The sequence below is a fragment of the Leopardus geoffroyi genome, chromosome C2 (assembly GCF_018350155.1).
Source record: "Leopardus geoffroyi isolate Oge1 chromosome C2, O.geoffroyi_Oge1_pat1.0, whole genome shotgun sequence".
Lineage (NCBI taxonomy): Eukaryota > Metazoa > Chordata > Mammalia > Carnivora > Felidae > Leopardus > Leopardus geoffroyi.
In genome coordinates, this window is record NC_059333.1 from 2,818,425 (window position 1) to 2,842,012 (window position 23,588).

The 23,588-nt window shown below is 52.0% G+C and overlaps 1 protein-coding gene and 1 long non-coding RNA gene across 3 annotated transcripts in view; one reads left to right on the top strand and one right to left on the bottom strand.

Annotated features, from left to right (window-relative positions):
* Positions 1-6,864, top strand: part of LOC123610502 (heat shock transcription factor 2 binding protein) — a 105,540-nt gene extending 98,676 nt beyond the window's left edge. For both annotated transcript variants that reach the window (XM_045501225.1, XM_045501226.1), the window contains exon 9: positions 6,130-6,864. In XM_045501225.1, the coding sequence (XP_045357181.1) occupies positions 6,130-6,338 (209 nt within the window). In that variant the 3' untranslated portion in view covers positions 6,339-6,864. The remainder of the gene's footprint in view (positions 1-6,129) is intronic.
* On the bottom strand, positions 657-15,397 carry LOC123610505. Its single transcript, XR_006718156.1, has 2 exons — positions 14,608-15,397; positions 657-714 (listed from the first exon to the last, which is right to left on the bottom strand). It is a non-coding gene; the product is annotated as an uncharacterized LOC123610505 (long non-coding RNA).
* Positions 15,398-23,588: the final 8,191 nt, after the last annotated feature.

Below are 23,588 nucleotides of genomic sequence, written 5' to 3' on the forward strand. Positions count from 1 at the left end.
GATCCCTGGGCTGAGGCTGGACCGGTCAGTTGAAACCAGAAGAGTGGGGCTCTTACCTAAGGGGCCCATAAGGGGAAGGTGCGAGGGGGTGGGGGTGGCGGTGGGGCGGGGGGCAGTTGATCACAGGGCTGTGGGAGAAATCAAATCAGGGACTTACATTTGCTTGTGGCTCTGTGGGCTGCTGTCTAGGGCACCTGCATGCATGAGAGGCTGCCATCAGTTCAAGGTCCCTTCAGGCCATTTAACCCAATGAAACGGATGGCGAGGCAGCGCCACCAGGGAACAGCTGAGCCACACTCTTGACCGGCTGTTACTGAGTAAGTCGAGTCATGCTGCAGTGAACGTTCCTGTGCACGTTTTTGTGTGGCGCAGCCAGGCTGTCACAGTAGGGTCTGCTGGCGACAGATTCTCTTGATTTTCCTTCATCTGAGAATGTCTTGAATTCCTCTTCATTTCTGAAGGACATTTTCACTGGGTATAGGATTCTGGGTTGATGACTCTTTTCTTTCAACATGTGGAAAATGTGTCACTTTATTCTGGCCTCTGTGGTTTCTTTCTTTTTTATGTATTTTTCTATTATTTATTTTGAGAGAGAGCGAGCAGGGGAGGGGCAGAGAGAGAGGGAGACACAGGATCCGAAGCGGGCTCCAGGCTCCGAGCTGTCAGCACGGAGCCCGACGTGGGGCTCGAACTCACGGACCGTGAGATCATGACCTCAGTGGAAGGAAGTCGGACGCTTGACCAACGGAGCAACCCAGGCGCCAGTGGCCTCTGTGGTTTCTGATGGGAAATCGGTATCATTGTTTTTCTCCTATATGTGATGTGTCATTTTTCTCTTGCAGCTTTCAGGATTTATTTTCTTTGTTTTTAGTATTCAGAAGTTTGGCTAGGATGTGTCTTGGTGTAGATTTCTTGGTGTCTGACCTGCTTTGAGTTTGCTCGCCTGTTTGGATCTAAGTTTGTGTCTTTGGCCAAATAGGGTAAAATCTCAGCCATTGTATCTTGGGTATTTTCCAGCCCTGCAATGACATGAACGTTAGATCTTCTTTATAGGCCTTCTGGACCCAGGGGCTTTGTTTCTTTTTTTTCTCCGTCTTTTTTCCTCTCTGTTCAGATTGGGTGATTTCTATTGTCCTGTCTTCCTCTTCACGGATTGTTTCCTGTGTCCCTTCCATTCCTTCTCTGTCAAGTTTTTAATTTCAGTTATTGTTATTTTTCAGTTCCAATGTTTCCCTTTTATTGTTCTTTATATCTTTGATTTCTTTGCTGAGCCTTTTTTTTTTTCATTTGCTTCTGGCATGTTGTGGTTGCTCATTGAATAACTTGAATATCGGCTGCTGAAAAACTCTTGTCAGATAACTTCACATCTGTGTCATTTTGCATCTGTGTCAGATGAATGCCTTTTCTCGTTATGGTTGATTCACTCATCTCCAAACTCATAATTGAGCCATCTACAGGAATGTTCTCAGTCTCAGGTAATAAGGTTTTCCATGATTCTTTTAAAGGATAAATTGAGTAGTTATAACTCAGAATTTGCTAATCTGTGGCCTGAACAGACCCGAGTTCTGTGTTATTCTCCTCGCTGCATGGTTTTGGCACATAAGCTGATTATCTTTCTCTTAGTCTGTATTTCCTTCCAGTGCAGTCACCAGGCTGATTCTCTTCTTTTGTGTTGGCTGTCCCATTTTTGTGTACCTCATGTTGTCATTTTCTTTCTTGTATGGACTGTGCTTTTCATTTGATATCTAAGAAATCCTTGCCAAGCTCAAGGTCACAAAGGTTATGTCTTGTTTTCTTCTCGTTTTGGGTTTTACATTTAAGTCTATTATTAATTTTCATGTAAGTTTTATATGTGAGGCAAGGTATGGATTAAAGTTCTCTGTTTTTACATATGGATGTTCAATTTTTCCAGCACCAGTTGTTGAAAAGGCTATTATTTTTTTAAATATCTATTTATTTTTGAGAGAGAGAGAAAGAGAGAGACAGAGTGGGAGTGGGGGAGGGGCAGAGAGAGAAGGAGACACAGAATCCAGAGCAGGCTCCAGGCTCTGAGCTGTCAGCACAGATCCCGACGCGGGGCTCGAACTCACAAACCACAAGAGTCTGACCTGAGCTAAAGTCGGGCTCTTAACCAACTGAGCCACCCAGGTGCCCCAGAAAAGGCTATTTTTTTAAATTAATTAATTAATAACACCAAAAAGGTGGTTTTATTAAAGCGGGGAGACAGGATCTGTGAGCTGAAAGCCCTGCACTTGGGATCGTGAGAAGTGACTGGTTATATACTTTTTGTGGAGGGAGTGGCAAGGCTAGAGAGAAGTTTCTGAGGAATTTCTGTTTGCTGCAGGGAGAGTGTACTGGACCTTGAAGGTCTGGCTGTCTGTCAAGATAGGTTGTTTTTAGTCTTTAATGAAACATCAACATTAAGGCAGCCATGAGTTCTCTGATGAATCTTTTTTTTTTTTTTTTTAATTATTAAGTAAGCTCTAGCCCAATGTGGGGCTTGATCTCACGACCCCAAGATCAAGAGTCGCACGCTCTACCGACTGAGCCAGCCAGGCACCCTGAAAAGGCTATTATTTTATTATTATTATTATTAAAATGTATTAATATGTTTTTTGAGATTTTACAAAACTGCGGTCTGTTCCTGGATTCTCTAACCCTATACCATTTATCTCTGTGACTATCCCTTTATCAGTATCACACTGTCTTGATAACAGTAAGTCCTGAATTGAGTGGTCTGAATCTTTCAGTGTTTTTCTTTTTTGAAATTGTTTTGGCTGTCTTAGTTCCTTCTCTTTCTCAAATAAGTTTGAAAATCAGTTTGTTAATTTCTACAAACAAGCCTACTGGGTTTTTGGGATTACATGGCGTAGATCAGTGGGGAGACTGACATCAAAACTATATTAAGTCTTCTATCTCTCAAATTTACTTAGGTTGTCTTTTTTTTTTACATCAATGTCTTATGGTTTTTAGCATACAAATATTGCACATATTTTGTAAGATTTATGGACCTAAATGTATTATGTTTTGGTGCTCTTGTAAATGATAGTCTTTAAAAATTTAGTTTCCAGTTTATTGTTACTGATATGTGGATACAGTTGATCTTTGTATGCTGACCTTGTTAAACTCAATTAGTTTGGGTTGTTCCGAGGTTCTGTGTTTTTACTGATTTCCTTTCCTCCTCTTTTAAAATCAATAATGGAAATAAGGACATGAAAGTTTTCAACTCTAATTGTGAATTGATTTGCCCTTAGAGTTCTATCATAGTTTGCTTTGTGTTTTTTGAAGCTCTGTTATTAGGTACGTATGTAATTGAGACTGTTCTGTCTTCCTGAGGCATTCCTCTTTATAATTATGCAGTGTCACTCCTCAGTCCTGGTAACATTTCTTGTTCTGAGGTCTACTGTGTCTGGTAAGAACATAGGCTCTGTAGCCCTCTTTTAATTAGTGTTTATATGGCGTATTTTAAATATTTTTGTTTATGTTTAACCTTTGTCCTTATATTTTCCTGGGGTGTCTTGTGGGCAGCGTATAGTAGGGTCTTGCTCTTTTGTGCGTTCTCTGCCTTCCAATCGGTGTGTCTATGCTGTTTCATTTACTGTGTACAGAAAGGAATACAAACGTATCTCTAGTTGTTTCTTTCTTCTTTTTTTGTTTGCTGTTGGATTGTTTTAATTTTTTTTTTTTAATTCTTATTTATTTTTGAGACAGAGAGAGACAGAGCATGAACGGGGGAGGGTCAGAGAGAGGGAGACACAGAATCCGAAACAGGCTACAGGCTCCGAGCCGTCAGCACAAAGCCCGACACGGGGCTCGAACTCACGGAGTGTGAGATCGTGACCGGAGCCAAAGTCGGCCACTCAACCGACTGAGCCACCCAGGTGCCCCTGTTGGATTATTTTAATATTCCATTTATCTACACCGTTGGCTTGTCATTTGTACCGTAAAAACTTTTTATGATTTGCCCTAAGGTTTCCATACAATCTTTAATCTTTAAATAGTACACCACTGCTTCAGGTGTGCCGTAGGACCCATACAGCAGTGTTTTCCCGTCTATTAATGCTATTTATTTCCAGTTCCTTTTCTAGCTGTCGCTGTATCCGGCTCATCTGTGAGTCTGGTGCTGTTGACTACTTTATCGCCACTGAGGGTGTTTGGTTTCCCTTGCTTGGTCTTTGTCATTTCTGATTGGGTGTTGGACGTCGTATCAGGGCAGGAGAGCAAACGTTTTGTGTAATGGGTCGGATAGTAAATATCTTAAGCTTTAGGGCCACATGTGGTTTCTGTTGCATATCCTTCTCCCTCTCTTTCTCTTTTTAAAGTAACTCTTCAAAACGTACACATCACTCCTCGCTCCCGGCCTGCACAGAAGTGGTTCCCGGGCTGCATTTGGTGTGGCGTGGCCTGGTGTGCCGGGCTCTGTGGCTCTACGGTCATGGCGTTGGCTTGCGGACGTGGCCTCTCGTCGTGCTGGGACGTCCGTGGGGGAGAGGAGGGTGTGGGTTTCGTCGTCACTGTGCTTGCCTCCTGTGTACTGCTGGCTTCGGGTTCCTCTCTTCTCCTTGTGCTGAGGGTGAGGGCTGAGCTCCCCGTGTGTCTTCCTCAGTGTCCTCTTCGCACCCTTAGCTCTCGGCCTTCCCTTTGCATCTGTGTTCGCAGGGGTCTCGCCTGGGCCGCCGGTGTTTGCCGGACTGGCGCTGGAGGACGAGGTTCTCTGTCCGTTCGGTTCGCTTTCTGTCCATCTGCGTCTGGGTGGTGGGGCCTTCCCGGTGATCCCTGCACACACTTCCCTGTGGCAGCCACGCTCTTCCCCGGGTCTCTGGCGGGTCTGGTACGAGGAAGAGTTGCTCTCCCCTCCCCCAGAGTAGGAGCGCTGTAATGGCCGGCACCCAGGCCGTGTTGCCTTCCCTCCTGGGTACAGCACGGCAGCTGTCGCCATGCCCTGGGGGCCCTGGGTCAACAGCAAAAGCCTCTGGGCGGCTCTGGTATGTGGCACTTCCCACTGAGGACTGATTGAGTCCACTCTTTCAATCCATTCACTTCTTGAAAGGTTTAAGTAGAGCGCTAGGAAAGAGGTTCCAATTACAATATTCAATCAACAGTGAATCGATGGCAGGGGCGCCTGCGGGGCTCAGTCGGGTGGGCGTCTGACTTCAGCTCAGGTCATGGTCTCACGGTTTGTGGGTTCAAGCCCCATGTTGGGCTCTGTGCTGACGGCTCGGAGCCCGGAGCCTGCTTCGGGCTCTGTGTCTCCCTCTCTCTCTCTCAAAAATAAAATAAATACAAAAAAATCCACAACAAACCACCAAGAAGTGACTCGATGGCATATTAAAGCTTTCCAGTAGGGAGAAGTAGGAGGAGAGTTGCATCCAACCCGGTTAAGGTTGTAGCTCTGTGTTGGGCTCTTTTTAGTGGTGCCACCACACGTGCAGGGTACCAGCTTCTGTAACTCCAGAGGCAGTTCCTGAGGGAATTCCTTGGAGGGACAGTGGAAACAATGTGACTTTGGAAACTCAGTGGCCCTGAAGAGATTCAGCGTCAGTATGTGGCCACTGAGGGATTTGATGCACTGGGAGGGCAAATGAAACAATACCTTTTATTCATTAATTAATTAATTAATTCATCCAATGTCTTATTTACTTATTTTTGAGAGAGGGAAGGATAGAGAGGGAGAGCGAGAGAGAGAATCCCAAGCAGGCTCCTCACTGTCAGCGCGGAGCCAGACAAACCACGAGCTCACGACCTGAGGTGAAATCAAGAGGCCGACGCTTGATGGACTGAGCCACCCAGGTGCCCCTGAAGTAACACCTTTCAAAACTATCCTAGAAGTGGACAGAATTCTAGCAGACAACACGAAAGGCCCTCACATTTTTAGTTCAGCATCTTAAAATGATCTGACTGCAAATCATATTTGAAGATGGATGTTACTAGAATGGATGGTGATTGAGTTAGTTGTGTTGCTCTTGTGAGCTAAGCTTTTACGTCAAGCAGGGACACTTTCCCGGTGAGTGTGCAGTTACCAAGTGGTCGGATTTGGCCCTCAGAAAGACCAAGAGCCCTTGAGGGGTAGGTGTCGCCGCGTGTCCTGGAGAGGGTCCCTCTAACTGGAAGCGCTCCCTCTCTCCCCAGACCCCGACGCGGAGGTGTGCCTTCATGCACTGCGGCTCGTCCAGTCTGTGGTCCTGGAGCCGGAAGTCTTCTCCAAGTCTGCCTCCGAGTTCCGGAGCTCCCTGCCCCTGCAGCGCATCCTGGCCATGGCCAAGAGCCGTAACCCCCACCTGCAGACCGTGGCCCAGGAGCTCCTGGAGGACCTCCGCGCCCTGGAGCGTGATGTGTAGGGGCGCGTGTGTGTCCTTCCCCCGCCCCCAGGTCCCCACTTTGTATTCTGGAACCATCACCGCATGCCATGTGTCCCAGACAGTAGACCGTGAGTGACTCAAGAGGGACGTGAATGCATATGTATCCACACAACTTCCTCCTGGAAGCAGAAGTTCCTGTGGGTGGCTGGGTGACCTTGCCAAGGTGCCCGTGGAACAGTCCATCCTTCTGGAAAGGCCCATGTCCTGTACCTAAAAGAGGGCCGCCTTAGAGTGGCCCCTGCTGTTCAGGAGACTTTCTGAGACCTGTGGGCTCCCTCGTACAAAGGGGTGAAATGATCACCTGCCCCACTGGTCAGCATTTTCCTGAGATACATGGTTTGAAAAACAATTCATTCTCTCTTTAGTAATTGTAATTAATACCCTAAAATGCAAGGTTACCTTTAAAGCTTTGGTGAACCTGCTATTTCAGGTGACATTGGGCATTTTAGTTCTTTTTTTTTTTTTTGCCTGTTTTATTTTTGAATAAAGAAAGCCAGAAGAGTCATTGATGTGCACACTGCTGTTTCTGGAATATCATGATCTTGGTATCAGGAAGTGGTATATTACAATGCATTCAGTGCATACACTCGGTAGAAAAAACCTCTCCTTATATTGTTGTGGGCCGTTGGGCTATAAACTCAGAAGTCTGGTTTTTCACATACGATACCATGAAAAGGGCCTCACGGACAAGAGCCCGTGCACTGGTCGAAATCCTTTAAATGATGTACACGGCTGTGTGCCAGAGTGCCCTCTCTATGCGGGTCCTTCTCAGCTGCGCCTTGGCCACTGGCAGAGAGCAGAGAAGGATACACCCCATCTGTCACAGACAGCCTGCGTGTGAGAGGAAGTGCCGTCTACATCACCCCTACGGTCACTTGAGGGAACACATTCGCTCCTTTCTTGTGCTCCTTCCCGCACACTGTCGCTGTGGGCCCTCGGGCTCTGGGCATCCTCTGAGGGTGACAGCAAAGGCCGGCGTCGCTGGATGGTGGCGGCCTCGCATACATGTATAAGCTCTTTCTGCCGTGTGGCGTTTTAGAATAACTTCATTTTCTTTTAAGTAGATTTTGTAGGCAATGCGTGGTTCGTGGCTGAGGCTGAAGCAGGAGCTTAGAGGAAAGGCTCGGTGCTGAATCTCTCGAGCCGACAGATTGTGGAATAACTACTAGCCCGTCAGAGCCAGAGAGATGTTGCAAGAGGTGATTTGAAATTCACGGATGCAGAAACCGGTCCATCTGTGCGCCGTGGCTCTGCAGGTCTGATTATTGGCAAATAAAATCGAGAGCGTCGTGTGTTTGTACCTGTTCTAGCATGGTATTCTCTCTTTGGTTATGTGTTCGATAAGGTGATGGGAGATAAACTAGTGTAATTAGTTTGTGCTGCCTCTAGAAATGCGGGGTCTTTTCCTGCCAAAGACGGATCCGCAGTGTCTACAGAGACCCGGAACTGGGCCAGCCCATGAGTATTGTGTAGTTCAGCTAATTGTAGATGGATGTGATCGAGAAGGATACTTTTTCTCCTCATGAAAACTCCTTCAGGGAGAAACACATGACAAATGCACGTTTCGAATGTATATCACCGGAAAAGTACCGGAAGCCAGTTTTAAGGAATGGCTAGTCTTTCAAATATTTCTGTTCTTCACGTGAAGGTCAAGGGGAACACGCGAGTACTAACAAAATCTCAGTTTAAAAAGTATGTTAAAGCGGGGCCCCTGGGTGGCTCAGTTGGTTAAGCGTCCGACTTCAGCTCAGGTCAGGATCTCACGGTCCATGAGTTCGAGCCCGACGTCGGGCTCTGTGCTGACAGCTTGGAGCCTGGAGCCTGCTTCGGATTCTGTGTCTCCCTCTCTCTCTGACCCTCCCCTGCTCACACTCTGTCTGTCTGTCTCTCTCACAAATAAATAAATATTTTTTTAAAAAGTATGTAAAAGCATGCACTTGGGGGGCTCAGTTGGTTAGGTATCTGACTCTTGATCTCAGCTCAGGTCCTGATCTCAGGTTCAAGCCCCATGTTGGCCCTCGTGCTGAGTGTGAAACCTACTTAAAAAAAAAAAAAAAAAAAGCATGTACTTGGCGGTGTTTGAAGTCTCTTGCGAATTTAAAACCAGAAACAAAAGCAGTAAAATGGTATATATATTTTTAAATTTAGCTTTTAAAGAATCCCTCTCTTGTTAAGTTGAGGAACTCTTTCTTTTTCCCTTGGTGCTGTCAGTGTTTTCTGGAAAAGCCTGGAGCCTCCCAGGCCCGCAACCAGCCCTTGCCCCTGCCCCCCACGGGTGCTCAGAGCAGCCCTCGTGCCCATGGACCTGAGAGGTCCTGGTTCAGATGCAGACGGTGCTGTGGCTTTGAGGACGGTGTTTCATAGCTGGGTCTGCCCGTGGCGCAGAGTGGAGTAAGGCGTCCTCGCCCTGGATGTTTATATGTCCCTGTGCCTTTCACTTATTCAGGGGGGTTTAAAATTAATTGGGGTGCCCCGCAGAGCGTTGCAAGTCTGGGGCTTGAAGGAAACCCGCACAAGGCAGGCAGGCAGACCGGGGCAAGGAGGGGTTTCCCGGAGAGCTGTAAATCTGCCCGTTTCACTGGTTCCGCCAGACCTGCCGTTAGCTGTACTGCCATGACAAGTCGGTAGATACTTTTGTAGACTTACCAGCTTCCTGAGGAGCTCTGAAGACAGAGTTTTCTCTGTGTTCTCCTGGGACACAGATCTGACCACCCGAGATCTGGCCAGAGCGGGGTCTGGGCGCAGGCCCCGGGGTGGCGCAGACCCAGCATTGGCTGCAGCACCCCGTGGGCAGTACGCAGGCTCCGAAGGCGGAGCGATGGGGCCGGTGGAAAGTCTCTGATACTTCTCCAGCCCAGGGTCAGGTGCAGGGCTGAGAGACCGCCGGTGCACCTGCGTCCCCGCAGGACTTGTCCCCAGTGCTCACCGGCGCCCCTCCGCTCGGAGAGATCACACCTTAAAATCGTCTCCACGTGCAGGACGAGGGGACCTTTGAATGTGCTAGTGCCTGTTACAAAATGAAGACTCGTCCTTTTTTTATTTGTAATTCTTCAAGTGGTTTTTAATTGTGGCAGAACTTACCACATAGACAGAAATGGTAAGCATAAAATTACCATTTTAACCGTTTCTAAGTGTAGAATTCGGTGGCTCACAATGTTGTGTAACCACCGCCACTGTCTATTTCCAGAACTTTTTATCATACCAAACCGAAGTTCTGTCCCCATTCAGCAAGGTCTCCTCGGTCCCTAACTGCCCTCTTCCCAGCCTCTGGCATCCTTTGCTCTCCTTCTGACTCTATGAATTTGACTATGTCCTCTTATAAGTGGGATCATAAACTGTCTGTCTGCCTGGGTCCAGCTTATTTCACTTGAGCGTAAAGTCTTCAGGGTTCTGCCGTGTTGTGTCACGTGTCCTAATTCCGTTCCTTTTTGGGGCTAAATAATATTCCATTGTATGTACATACAGGCACACCTTGGAGACATCGCAGGTGTGGTTCCGGACCCCCGCAACAAAGTGGGTATGGCAATAAAGTGAGTAATGTTTTGGTTTCCCAGTGCACGTAAAGGCTGTGTTTTCACCACGCTGTCGTCTGTTACGTGTCCAGTAGCAATATGTCAAAAGTCCACAGTGTATGTACCTTAATTAAAAAATACTTTATTGCTACAACATGCTAGCCGTTGTCTGAGCTTTTAGGGACTTGTGATCTTTTTGCTGGTGGAGGGTCTCGCCTCCATGTTGGTGGCTGCTGAAGGCTGGGGTGTCCGTGGCAACCTCTTAAGACAGCAGTGAACTTTGCCACAACGATCGACTCTTCCTTTCACCAACGATCTCTCTGTAGTTTGTGGTGCCGTTTGATAGCATTCTACCCACAGAACTTGTCACACCCTGTTGCTGCTCTGTCAACTAAGTGTATGGAATGTTCTAGATCCTTCTGTCATCTCAACAGTCTTCACAGCACCTTCACCGGTGGTAGATCCCATCTCAAGAAACCACCTTCTTTGCCTTATCCCTAAGAAGCAGCTCCTCATCGGGGCGCCTGGGTGGCTCAGTCGGTTAAGCGTCCGACTTCGGCTCAGGTCACAATCTTGCGGTCCGTGGGTTCGAGCCCCGCGTCGGGCTCTGTGCCGACAGCTCGGAGCCTGGAGCTGCTTCGGATTCTGTGTCTCCCTCTCTCCCTGCCCCTCCCCCGCTCATGCTCTGTCTCTCTCTCTCTCTCAAAAATAAATAAAACATTTAAAAAAATTTTTTTAAAATGAAGCAGCTCCGCATCTGTTCAGGTTTCTCCTGAGGTGCAGCAACTCAGCTCCTTCTTTCAGGCTCCACTTCTGGTTCTGGTTTTCCTGCTGTTTCCACCACATCTGCAGTGACTTCCTCCACTGACGTCTTGAACCCTTCAAGGTCCTGCCTGAGGGCTGGAGTCCACTTCTTCCAAACTCCTGTTCGCGTGGATAGTTTGACCTCTTCCCACGAATCTCAAATGTTCTTTAATGGCATCTAGATGGTGAATTCTTTCCAGAAGGTTTTCACTTGATTGATTTCACCCAGATCCGTCAGAGGAATCACTATCCGTGGCAGCCAAGCCTTACAAAATGTATGTCTTCAGTAATAAGACTAGACGGTTACAATTACTCCTTGACCCGCGGCTGCAGAATAGGTGTTGTATTAGCTGACCCAAAAACAACGTTCATCTCCTTGTCCACCTCCATCAGAGCCCTTGGGTGATAAGGTGCACCGTCAACGAGCGGTCATATTTTGAAAGGAATAGTTCTGGGGCACCTGGGTGGCTCAGTCGGTTAAGCGGCCGACTTCGGCTCAGGTCATGATCTCGCGGTCCATGAGTTCGAGCCCTGCGTTGGGCTCTGTGCTGATGGCTCAGAGCCTGGAGCCTGTTTCAGATTCTGTGTCTCCCTCTCTCTGACCCTCCCCTGTTCATGCTCTGTCTCTCCCTGTCTCAAAAATAAAAAAAAAAAAAAAAAAAAAAAGAAAGGAATACTTCTTTCTGAGGGTAGGTCTCAGTGATGGACTTAGTGTATTCAGTAAACTGTGTTGTAAACAGATGTGCTGTCATCTAGGCTTTGTTCCATTTGTAGAGCGCGGGCGGAGTAGAGTCAGCATAATTGCTGAGGCCCTAGGACTTTCAGAATGGTCAGCGAGCACTGGCTTCAAATGAAGTTCACCAGCCGTGTTAGCCCCTGAGAGAGGAGTCAGCCCGTCCTTTGAAGCTCTGAAGCCAGGCACCGACTTCTCCTCTCCAGCTATGAAAGTGCTAGATGGCATATTCTTCCGATAGAAGACTCTTTCTTGTACGCTGAGAAAACGGTTTTGTGTAGACGCCTGCGAGAACTATCCTGCTACATCTTCTGGAGAACTCGATGCAGCTTTTGCCTCAGCACGTGCTGCCTCACGGCGCCCTTCTCTGTTACGGAGACGGTGTCTTTGCTTAAACCTCCTGGACCAACCCCTGCAGGCCTCAGACTTTTCTTCCGCAGCTTCCCCACCTCTCCCAGCCTTCACAGAATTGAAGGGAATTAGGATCTTGCTCTGGATGAGGCTTTGGTTGAAGGGGGTGTTGTGGCTGGTTGGACCTTCTCTCCAGACCACTGACACTTTCTCCATTTCAGCAATCAGGCTGTTTCACTTTCTTATCCTTTATGTGTTTGCTACAGCAGCACTTTTAAAAACGTCCTTCAAGAGCTTTTTCTTTGCATTGCCTTTTGCCCGCTGGGTGCACGAGGCCAAGCTTTTGGCCCGTCCGCTTTCGACACGCCTTCCTTACTAAGTAAGCGTCATCATTTCTAGCTTCTGATTCGTAGTGACAGATGTGACTCTTCCTTTCATTTGGACACTTGGAGGCCTTGTAGTGCCGTTCATTGGCTTAATTTAAACATTATGTGTCTTGGGGAACAGGGAGGCCTGAGGAGAGAGGGAGGGTTGGGGGAATGGCCAGTCGGTGGAGCAGTCAGAACACACACAACACTTCCCAATTAAGTTTGTCGTCTTCTGTAGGTGCGGTTCGGGGCACCCAAAAACAAGTACGAGAGTAACGTCACAGATCACCATAACAAATGTGTAGTAATAACAAAGTTTGGAATATTGTGAGAATTACCAAAACATGATGCAGGGACCTGAAATGAGCAAAGGCTGTTGGAAAAATGGTGCTGACCGACTTGACTGAGGCCACACACCTTCCCTTTTTGAAAAATGCAGGATCTGTTCACAGATAATCTGCTGAACAGATCCTGTTCAGCACAGTAAAGCGGACCGCAATAAAACAAGGTATGCCCGTACCGTATTCTGTGTGTCCTCTCGTCTGTTGATGGACACTTGGGTTGTTTCCACCTTTTGGCCGTTTGGATAATGCTGCAGCGAATATTGGTGCACAGGTATCTGAGTCTCTGCTTTCGAGTCTTTGGGGTGTGTCCTTAAACGTGAAATTCCTGTGTCATGTGGCGATCCTATGTTTGGCTGTTAAAGGAACTGCCGAACTGCTTTCCACACCAGCGGCACAGTCTTACCTCCCCACCAGTGCCAATGCATGAGGGCTCGTGTCTCCGTGTCCTTGCCGACACTTGTTACTTTTTTTACAAAAACTCGTTACTTTGTCGCTTTTTTATAAAACTCATTACTTTGTTTTTTTGTGTACCTTCTTTGGAGAAATATCTATGTACGTCTTTTGTCTGTTTTTGAGTTGGGTTCTTTGCTTCTTGCTGTTGAGTTCCAGGAGCTCTTTATATGTTCTGGATATCAGTCCCTTATCGGATATATGATTTGCAAATACTCCCATTCTGCGGGTTGTCTTTTCACTCCGTGGATAGTGTCCCTTGATGTACAGAGTTTTAAATTTTTATCAGTTCTAACTTAGTCTGTTTTTTCTTTTGTTGCTTGTGCTTTTGATATCATATCCAAAAAATCATTGCCAAATTCATGGTCATGAAGATTTTCCTGTTTTCTTCTAAGGGTTTTACTGTTTTCTTTCTGCAGGTCATGTCTTTGATCCATATTGAATTAATTTTTGCATATGGTGTGAGGTCAAGGTCCAGCTTCATTCTTCCAGTTTTTCCAACCACTTGTTGAATTTTGTGATCATCATTTGGAAATATTATTGCAAGTATGATTTTCAGAACACAATTTCTCATGTATATTATACTCATTGTATTTTGGAAATCTTTTTTTTTTTTTTTTCATGAGTTGCTTTTACTGTAAGGATTGTAAGTTGTTCCTAGTGGAGCTCCCTCAGCTGTTACTTTCCCACCAAGAATGTGCGTATGTAATATTCTTAGAACATATCTAACCCCAAATGACTCAAAAAAGAAAAAAAGATTCTCAGTCATATAGTTTATTACATTTTTTAAAAGTTTTGTTTATTTTGAGTGGGGGGGGGGGAGGAGAGGACAGATAGAGGGAAAGAGAGCATCCTAAGTAGTGTCAGCACAGAGCCCAACATGGGTCCTGATCTCATGAGATCGTGACCTGACCTGAAGTCAAGAGATGGATGCCTAACCGACTGAGCCACCAGGCGCCCCTGGTTCATTACATTTTTATTTTTTTTATTTTTATTTATTTATTTATTTATTTATTTATTTATTTAATTTTTTTTTTTTTTTAATGTTTATATATTTTTGAGACAGAGAGAGACAGAGCATGAACGGGGGGAGGGTCAGAGAGAGAGGGAGACACAGAATCCAAAGCAGGCTCCAGGCTCCGAGCAGTCAGCACAGAGCCCGACGCGGGGCTCGAACTCACGGACCGCGAGATCGTGACCTGAGCTGAAGTCGGACACCCAACCGACTGAGCCACCCAGGCGCCCCAATTACATTTTTAAACTGAAGGCATATTTGTAGCTCAGCTTTTTAGACTAAATGGTTTTATTCAGTTGCTCTAGAACATCTGAGAAGAGAGTCCCCGCAGCAGGAAGAGGACGTACAGGGGCCCTCGAACCCCTGTTTGGGGTGAGTTTGAAGATGGCAGGGAGGGTGTGGGTACAGGCTTTGGACAGACTTCATGGCTTGCTTTGTGTGAGGGCAGATTGTTGGAGAGCTAGGAGCAGGGCAATATCTGACTTACGTTTTATTTATCTTTTAATTTTTAAAAAAATTTTTTTATTTATTTTTGGGAGAGAGATACAGAGTGCGAGTGGGGAAGGAGCAGAGAGAGAGGGAGACACAGAATCCAAAGCAGGCTCCAGGCTCCGAGCTGTCAGCACGGAGCCCGACGCGGGGCTCGAACTCACAGGCCGCGACACCATGACCTGAGCTGAAGTCGGACGCTTACCCGACTGAGCCACCCAGGCGCCCCTGATTCACGTTTTAAAACGTAAACAAAATTGATTTCGTTCTTAGGATCAGTGGGTGGCCACACTCGGACTTGAGCCTAGTGGCTCAACCACTAGGGCCTGCCAGCTCTACCCCTGTAAGCCGCAGGGGTTAAGATACCCAGACCAGGAGACACACACTTCCCCAGGGGACGCCTCGGTGTCCCAGGCCAGTGCCTCCCACACTCGGACCTGAGGCCCAGCGTGCGGGTTCTCACCGGGCCCTGCACCTGACTGGCTGCCATGCACACGCATCATGCAGAGCACGGGTGAGGGGGTGGTGACGTGTCCCTGTGGGGGGAGGAGAGCCACTCGGTCCAGCCTGCTCTCAGCCAGCCCAGCTCATCAGCGCCTCAGCTGTGCCGGGCCCACTGTCTCCTGGACCTTAGGTCAGAGGTTCTTAGCGATTGTGGACTCCTGGAGCACCTACCCAACCCCGTAAGCTTCTCTCCACAGTCATCCGTGGAAGCACGTGTCCCATCTCCTGTACAATTTCTGGGGACCCCTGAGTGGTTGGTAAGGGACCCGTTGCCCCGGGTGTGAGAACCACACGGCCTGGTGCAGGGCTGGCCCGTAACGAAGTACTTGGGCACGACGGGCGTGTGATTGCACCGTGATTTCCGGGAGAACGTGAGGCCTCCCGCGAGCATGCTGGCCCTGTAGCTGGCGGTGGCAGTCACAGGGCTGTGTGTCTGCAGGCAGGGGACAAGCCCCGGGCAGTCCAGTCGAGCCGTTGGTAGTCCCTAGTCACAGCCCGATGTCACCTCCGCCCCTCTGGGGGCGTGTCCACCCTCCTCTGTGGTCACCTGTTCTCCAGGCCGGGGCCTGGTCCTGCTCTCGGAACTTCCCGGCTTACAGCTCCTTTGGCGTCCTCTGGCCTGCACGCTCTGGGTGCTGCCGGTAGGCCCACGGAGGGGTGGCGGGAGGCCGGGGAGGCAGCGGGTGTCCACCACTTACCCCCTCGGCCCACCCACCTGAGTGGCGTTCGGACAGCACCCGCGGGTACGTGGCAGGCTCCCGTGGCTGCCTGGTCACGTGGTAACACGGAGATGACATGGAGGCAGATGCACCAATATTAAATTGGTGATTTAATATTAATCGCCAGTATTAAAATGTTATATTTTTGAAAGATTCTGTTCAGTATCTGTAGTTCAATTTACGAAATTAATATTTCCTTCTGTCTCGGGGAGCTGATTGTTCCTGGGGTCACTGCAACCTGTTTTACCTTTGCCTAGGAGAACGGAGTGTTTCTCTATGTCATTCTTTGAGATCCCCTAGAGCTGAGGCACATGGGCCGGGAGCAGACTCCTGCCTGCTCTGGGCCAGCAGGCCAGCTTCCGGAGCCCGGGCCTGGGCTGGGGTAGGGCTGACGAGGCAGGGCTGTGGGGGCAGGGGGTGGAGAGGCAGCCCCGTGCGGAGGGCTGGCACTTCTGCTTTTCTTCCCCATCTTTACCCAGATGCCCATGGAGGGGAAAGTAAGGGCAGCTGGAGCTTGGAAGGTACCGCTGAGGACAGAGGGGGGCAGGCCCCTCTTGCTGGCACAGAAAAAAAACGCATGTTTTTTCTGGGGCTGGAAACTCACCTCTTCATCACCAGAGCTGCGTTCTGAGGTGAACCGTTTTCATGGCAGTCTTTATACACACATCGCACACTGGCTGCCTTTATGCGTTGTACTTGGAGCACTGAGCTCTCCTGGATGAATCAGTCTTTCCCCCGCCTGCCTCCCCGCCAGGGCATATCTTAGAGCCGCCCTGTAGCATTGGAACGTACTTCCTCCAGCTATGAGAGTAGGAGGCTGTTTCTCACATCGGGATGGGTTTCTCGCCTCCGTGTACCTCCTGGTTACAGGGGCGGGGGCAGGGGCACAGACGGTGGCCCGGATCCCTGGGGGGCAGGGGTGGTTTCTGTTTGGTTCTGGCCAGGCATAGGGGGTGGCCGGGCTTTCTGCCCCAACGAAACTGGGATCCTGCCAGGATAGCAGCCTGGGGCGTGTGGGAACAAGGCCCCAGGGTTCTCTCCTCAGGGCCTTTGAGGACCATGCAGGGAGTTGGGGCGGAGCCTCTGCCTTCTCTTCCTGCCTCTGGGGAGCCCCTCCAGCGGTTGTGCCGAAAGGTTCGCCCTTGGGTGAAGAGGGGGCAGTGCCCTGCTGGCTCCTGGAGCCCCTGCCTCCCTTGCTTCTCTCCTGTCTGGAATCCCTGCGAGTGAGGAGGGAGAGGCTTTTCCAGGTGGCTGAGGCCCTGGGCTCCTTGGGTTCTCTTGCTCTGGACCTTCCCCTCCTCTGGAGCACTTGCTGGGTGGCCTGAGGTGCCTCCGGCTAAAGCCACAGCTGCCACTTTCCTGGGGCACCTGCTCCCGCTGATGAGCTGTCCCCTGCCTCCCTGTGGCTCCCCCCACAGACACCAGCGCCGCCTTCCCCCCAGACGCTTTCTGCCTGACTCAGGTGTGGACATAGTTCAAGCCTTTGCAACGAGGCCCCCGACAGCTCATTGGGTGGATATGGCCGCAGAGCTTGTGTGTGTGTGCGGGTGGGTGGGTGGGTGTGTGCACGCGCCTGTGCATGCGTGCGGTGAGTCCGTCATACCTTCCTTCAGCAGTGAGCCTGCGTCTTGGCTCTCATCCAGCCAGGTTACCCTGTTGTGTCTGTCCTGCAGGCCCATGAAATCCCAGTGGGGATTTGACCACAAACAAGAAAACCCAAGTCTCCAGGTGTAGATTTCTTTCTAGGAGTACAAGGGAAGCACATAAAAGAATAAAACTCCAGAAGCAGCAGCATCCTGGGAGATTGTCCTCCAGGGCATGGCCTCGGCCACATTCTCAAGCAAAGAGCGCAGAGGGGACGGCTGGGCCACAGAGCTTCCCTCATGAGGCAGGCCAGGCACTGCGTTTCCTTACCTGAGTCCTGACAGAAGGACGGGTCACAAAGCGGTTGTGATTTTCTGTGTGATGTCGTATCCAAGCTTTTCCTGCATGGAGCTAAGGAGATGCGTAGTAAGGTTTTCCAGGGCACACGTGGCCCTCCCCCACGGGAACCAGACTGTGGTTCTGGGCTGTGGTTTGGAGATGTGTCTCCTCCTGACCCCTCACTTTGAAACCCCATGTTGGATGGTGCTTGGGGTTTGGGTGCTCAAGGGACAGCCCATGGGTGCAGGACTCCCAGTGACATCGAAGGCATTTGTATCCCATGTTTCTGGGGATGTGTATCTGTTTATTTTTGGCTATAGATCAAGTGTACTTGTGGCCAGACATTTGGTTAGGCCAAAGGAGATGGTGACAGGTGACATCTCTGAGCCCTGCATGACAAACCTAAAACCTCCTCCTCATCCAAGGCCGGCATAGGTCAGGCTCACATTTGTCCTTAAAACCAGCAATAGAATGACGGGTCCTGGGCTGCAGGCTGGCCTGAGGCAGAGCCCCCCTCTGCTGCTACCTCTGCTCTCCACTGTCCTGTGACCTTTCTCAATCTTGTTTTCTCTGCTGTGCTGGAAAAAAATCCCATTCCTGGAAATTTCCAGCAGAAAAGCCCTATCTTCAGGCCAGAGGCCCAGGCTTTAGAACAAGAGTCCCTATCTCAGAGGCCCAGATGCCTGCCATTCAGCTTCCTCCCTCCGCACCATCCAGACCAGGCACTGCCTTATGCCCTGTGGACGTCACCAGCACAAGAGACTCCAAGCAGGGAACAAAAGTGCCTGTACCCTGGGGCTCCCGATGCTATCATCTGCTAGGAAACCCTGACTGAGCTCCAGGCAGGTGAAAAGCTTTCCTATCTGTCCCGCAATCAGTCACACGGATTCTGGGCCAAGACCCGTCGTCCGAGCCGATATTAATCCCCAGTCCTGGAGGTGGCAGCTGGCCATTGCCGAGGGGGCACCACAGAACTTCGGGCAGCCAGATGGCTTCGCTTTTCCCATTAATTGCAACTCCTGCCCTGCTCAGCACATGCTTCCAAGTCCTTCTGGAACATTTTGCTCTGGGCTACGCTTTGCCCTGCTGGGGAGAGGCAGCCTTCAGCACAGAAGGAGGCTCTGACCCTGTTCTGGGAGGGCTTGGCCTCCTTCCAGGGGCCGCTGCTCCAGCTGGGGCGGTGGGGGGAGGGGGGTGGGCAAGGGCAGCTCCCAGAGTTTCCTCTTCCAGACAGCGCGGGGGACATTTGTGCCTCGGGCTTCCCGGGGACTAAAGGATATGCACACCAAGAAAATCGAACAAACCAAACTTCACCTTGTTTCTGTTCTTTCCAAATCTGCATGTAGTATCTCTCCAGGGCAGGGATCAGATTATCTGTTGCAGCAGTCTGGACCGGGTACCGTATGAACCTGCAGACATGTCTTGTGGCTCCCAGGCCTGCTGGCGGTGGCCAGACCACCACCCCACCGCTCCTGGCGGGCAGCCCTCCCTTCTCAGGCAGGAACCAGAAAGCTCTTGCCACACTGATGTATGTCCTGAAGCCCCATCTGGAGCAAAGCCCCGGAAGTGGGGAGAACGGAGCTCTGGGTTGGTGCCGCATCACAGAAGAGGAGAGTGTGTTCCCACGGCCACAGGCCTCCGTGGGCGCTCGTCCTTCCATGATCTGATGGCTATTCACTCTTGGAAGTTCATTTAATAGCAGACAGGGGCAGGGCCACGCAGAGAAACCCCAGGTGTGAGTTCCGTCACAGATCAGCTTCCACTTTTGACTTGGGGTCATGTCGCATGGTTTCGGCCCCAGTGTTCATTTTTTCCTGATTGCGTTTAGGTTGGGCTCCTGTTAAAATCTGCATTTCCTTAGCACGCCTTAAACACACGAGACGTGGGAGGTGGGGCTCCAGCCAGGGACCCGAATGTTCCCGCAGACGTTGTGCAGCAGGGGCAGGCGACGCTGCTGAGAGAAGCCTGTCCTGGTGCAGGTCCCCAGGAGGCCGGATGGGGCGGCCTGGCCCGGGCCCCACCCTGCTGGCTGTCCCGCCAGCCAGCCCTCGACAGCTCCTGGCGGTGTGGATGCATCTGAGACCCACCTGGCTGCCCTCGGTGCCTGGTGTCTCACAAGTCGGCCTTCGGTTTTCCTAAAGGTGCCAACGAGGTGGGAGGCCACTAGGGGCTCCGCAGAGTTTCTAGCCTGGCCCGGAGAGCTTTCAGCCCAGGGTTTCTTTCCATGTGACCCAAGCGGCAATCTGTTGTGGGGCCTGGACCCCTGGCTCGTCTTCACTCCGGCCACCACCGCCTGCAGATGTAGCCTGCAGCCTCCCCCCAGCTGCATCCTGTCCCCCGCCCTAGCCCCAGGCTCTTTGGACAGGGCGCTGGGACACCTGGACCCACCTGGCCAGCACCCCCTGGGCAGGGCACGTGCTCCGTACTTCCGGCTCAGGGCGGGTGATGCTGGCGTGTGTTCTCCCCAGCTGCTCAGAGGGCCCCCAGGCACTGAGCCTCGGTGGTCACGGTGACTGCCTCTTTGTGCCTCCCCGCCCCCCGCCCCGTTCATGTGTTGAAGCCCTAACCCCCAACGTGACGGTGTTGGGAGGTGGGATCTTTGGGAGGTGAGTGGGTCATGAAGGCGGGAACCTCATGGTGAGATTAGTGCTCTTGTAGGAAAAGACAAGAGAGGATCTCTTCCTCTCCCACGTGAGGACACAGCAAGAAGGTTGTCCATGACCCAGGAAAGGGGTTCTCCCCAGACACCCATGCCTTGTCCAGGGTCACATTTCGAGGAAGACTGAGCCACTGGCAATAGATCTGCCACAACAGAAGGAATTGGGGCTTGGAAGCAGGGCTCTGCCAGGGGGTCAGAGCATGGTCTCAGGTGGAAGGGAGGATCCTGGGCAGGGGACAGGATGGGGCCCCCAGGGGTTGCTCGGCGGGAGCGGGCTGCTGGGGTCCCCGCGGCCTTGGCAGGCTAGCCGGGCCCCCTCGTGGCCTCGAGCCTCGTGTAGCTGGTCTCCCAGTGTCTGGACCAAGCATCGCGTCTGTAATGCTGTTGAACGCTGGTGAAGGCCGCTTGCCTCGAGGAAAGGAAGGCCCAGGGGGAGGAGGGCCATGAGGGAAGTCGGGGAAACAGAGGGCACGTAGGCTGGTCTCAGCCGGGGTCCGACTTTCCTTCCTGCCTCTCAGTGTCCAAGCTGTGTTTCATAACATGGCCAGCAACTGCTCCGGTGAGGCTTGATTTGAGGGATGATTACTGGGCCTAAGTGGGTTGTTGTGCCGCGAGGAAGCGCCGTATCGGCGAGGGGTGTGTTGTTTCTGGGAGGCCAGGCCAGAAAAGGGAGGTCACGCTCTACACGTCCACGCCTGCTGGAGACCGACTCCCCTGCCCTGCTCTTCTCCTGTGGCAGCCTGGGGGCCACGGCTGGCACACCCTGATAGGGCTGGCGCGGCACGAGTGACAAGAACGGGCCCACGAGGCCATTCTTTCTGGGCGGAAGTCTCTTGGGCACCAACACGCTTCCTGCTGATACAGCCTGGTGAGAAGGGGCCCGTGGTGCAGCCTGGCTGGAGGTGGACGCTGGTGTCAGGCCCCCAGGCCTTTTGGGGGCTGAGGGCAGAGAGGGCCGGCACGAAGGTCAGTGCTCTGGCAGGAGAGGGTGTCGTCAGAGCAAGGACTCCCAGGGCCTGCCGGCTCCCTGGCAGCGGAATGTTCCAGCAATGTACTGCCCTTGACCCTGAGCTCTGTCTTTCCTGGACATTGTTCCCCCCCCCCCCCGCCCCCACACCGTCACTTCCTAGAAAGTCGGTTACTAGAATTTTCCTGCAGGCTCAATCGCTTCTTGGGAAATAGTTGGGAAGGCTGAGTGTGTGTCCGCGTAAACATCTGCTTAGTCCTGGCCTCTGGGCTCACATGTGGGATTGCAGACCTATCCTGAGTTGGCAAGGAAGGGCTGTTGTAACATCTCGGGGCCTGTGTTCTGACCCCTCCTCGTGTTCCCTGATTGGGCTAGCCCAGCCCTGCACACCAGGGAAGGGCCTCTGAGCTGGAGGAGGCTGAGGGAGGTCACCTCCGGGCCTGCGGAGTCTCAGTCGTGGTCTGGGGCAGTCTGGGGGGGGGCATGGGGGTACCTGGAGAGCTGAGCCGTGAGCAGGAGGGAGGGTCCTGCCCCCAGGAGGCTCTGCGGCTGGCCAGGGCATGAGGTGTGCCTGTTAACTGGAGTCCCAGAGGGGAGGAAAAGCTCCTGCTGGACGGATCTCTCTCTGGCGCCTTGTCTCCCAGTGTGGCCTGCCTCTTCACCCCTTCTTCCTCGTGGCTCAGCCATCCATCCAGCCCTAGTTTTGGTTGCCACCCCGGCCACCCAGACCCTTGGCCCTGCTGCCCCTCACTGCTGCTCGTCCGCTCTAGGACCCCCCCTCTGGCCAGCAGGTACCCCACTTGGACCTCCCGTCCCCACTGGCTCCAGCCTGCCCCACTTCCTTCTTAGAACACTTCCCTCCGTGGCCGGCACGGGCGCCACCCCCTTGCGAATCCTTGCCTGCTGGCCCGCTGCCATAGTCACCCGGCAGAGCCAGACCCTGAGGAATGAAACGGCTCAGTGGCTCTGTGCTGTACCCAGGCACCTGGCTGGTGCCCGGAAGAACCTCGGCACTCCTCAGAACATCGCGGACGGCACCTGGCTGCCGAGCAGGTGCTACGGCCCTGTCCCGGGGCCACGAATGTGCCACCAGCAGGGCCAACGTGGGCGCCTTGGTTCCCTCCTCAGTATCCCTCAACTTCCCAAGCTCTGGCCTCTGTGCCCAGTTCATTCTCCACTCAGAGACCAGCTGGACCTTTTCAATAAACCTGACCATGTCATTCCCTCGCTTAGACTTCTTTTGTGACGTCCCGTGGCCCTTGGAGCAGGTGTGCAGAGCCCAGCTGTCGGGCCCTGGCTCCGTTGCTCCCAAGCACCGCAGATGCCTGAACCAGCCAGCCTGGCTCTGTGGCTCTTGCTGCTTATTTGGTTTTTGCTTTCTCTCCGTGAGGAGGGGGCCTGGAGGTCTGCCCGACCGAGAACCAGGCCTGGCCCACGTGGACACGGGAAGTATTAGGTGAGTGAACCCCGCCAGGGGGCCGTGCCGTCTGGGGACAATGCCGTCGGTCCCCTCTCGGCTCACCTCTCGGGACCCATCCACCCTGTGGCGTAGCCAGGACAGAGTTGGTTGTGGAGGGTGCAAGGCTGAGCGGCCGGCAGGTCTGAGTCTCCGAGCCCGAGCCGCACCTGCCCTGGCTTCTCTCTGCCATGGGACCTCACCCAGCCTGTGCGTATTCACTGCCCACATATTTTGCACCCACCCCGTGTGCCTTCTAGAAGAGGCTGGCGGAGCATTCCCTGTGGACAGCTGGTCCGGGGCTCCTTCCTCTCCTGTGCCGACAGCTGGGCCGGTGCCGGGCTGTGCCAGGTGCTTCAGAAACCCACTGTCCCCTCCCACACTGGGCAGATTTTCTGGTATTTGAAGAGTGCCACCGTCCCCCCCCCCCCCCCCGCCCCGATCTCCAGTCCCTAGAAGCAACAAGGATGACTTCCTGAGAAGACATAAAGGAAGAAGGTTCTCCAAGGGTGACTGGAAAGAAATAGTTGGCTCACAGGTGGGCATGCTGTCCCAGAGGACTGATGTGCCTCTGTGCTGGGCGTACAGGAGAGGCTTCTCGGGGGCCTTACAGGTGTCTGGGTGTCCAGGCCCTCGGGCTGGCGTGGGCCACGCTCTTGGGTGTGTGCCGTTGGGTGGGGCAAGAGGCCTCTGCACCCTCCCTTCTCCTTTGAGGATTGCTGCCCAGCCCCCCACCTGAGCCCTTCTCTGGGGTTCCCCGTAGAGCATGCAGGGGCGTGGCGGCCAGGGTGACAAGGCGGCTTCCCGGCTCTGCTAGGAAATGAGACGGACACGTCCCCAGAGCTTGGTGCCAGCACAGCACATCCAGTGCTCTGGCCCCACCTGGGACTAGGGGAGTTCTCCCCAGTGAGGGGTGAGGCCGCTGGGAGGCTGAC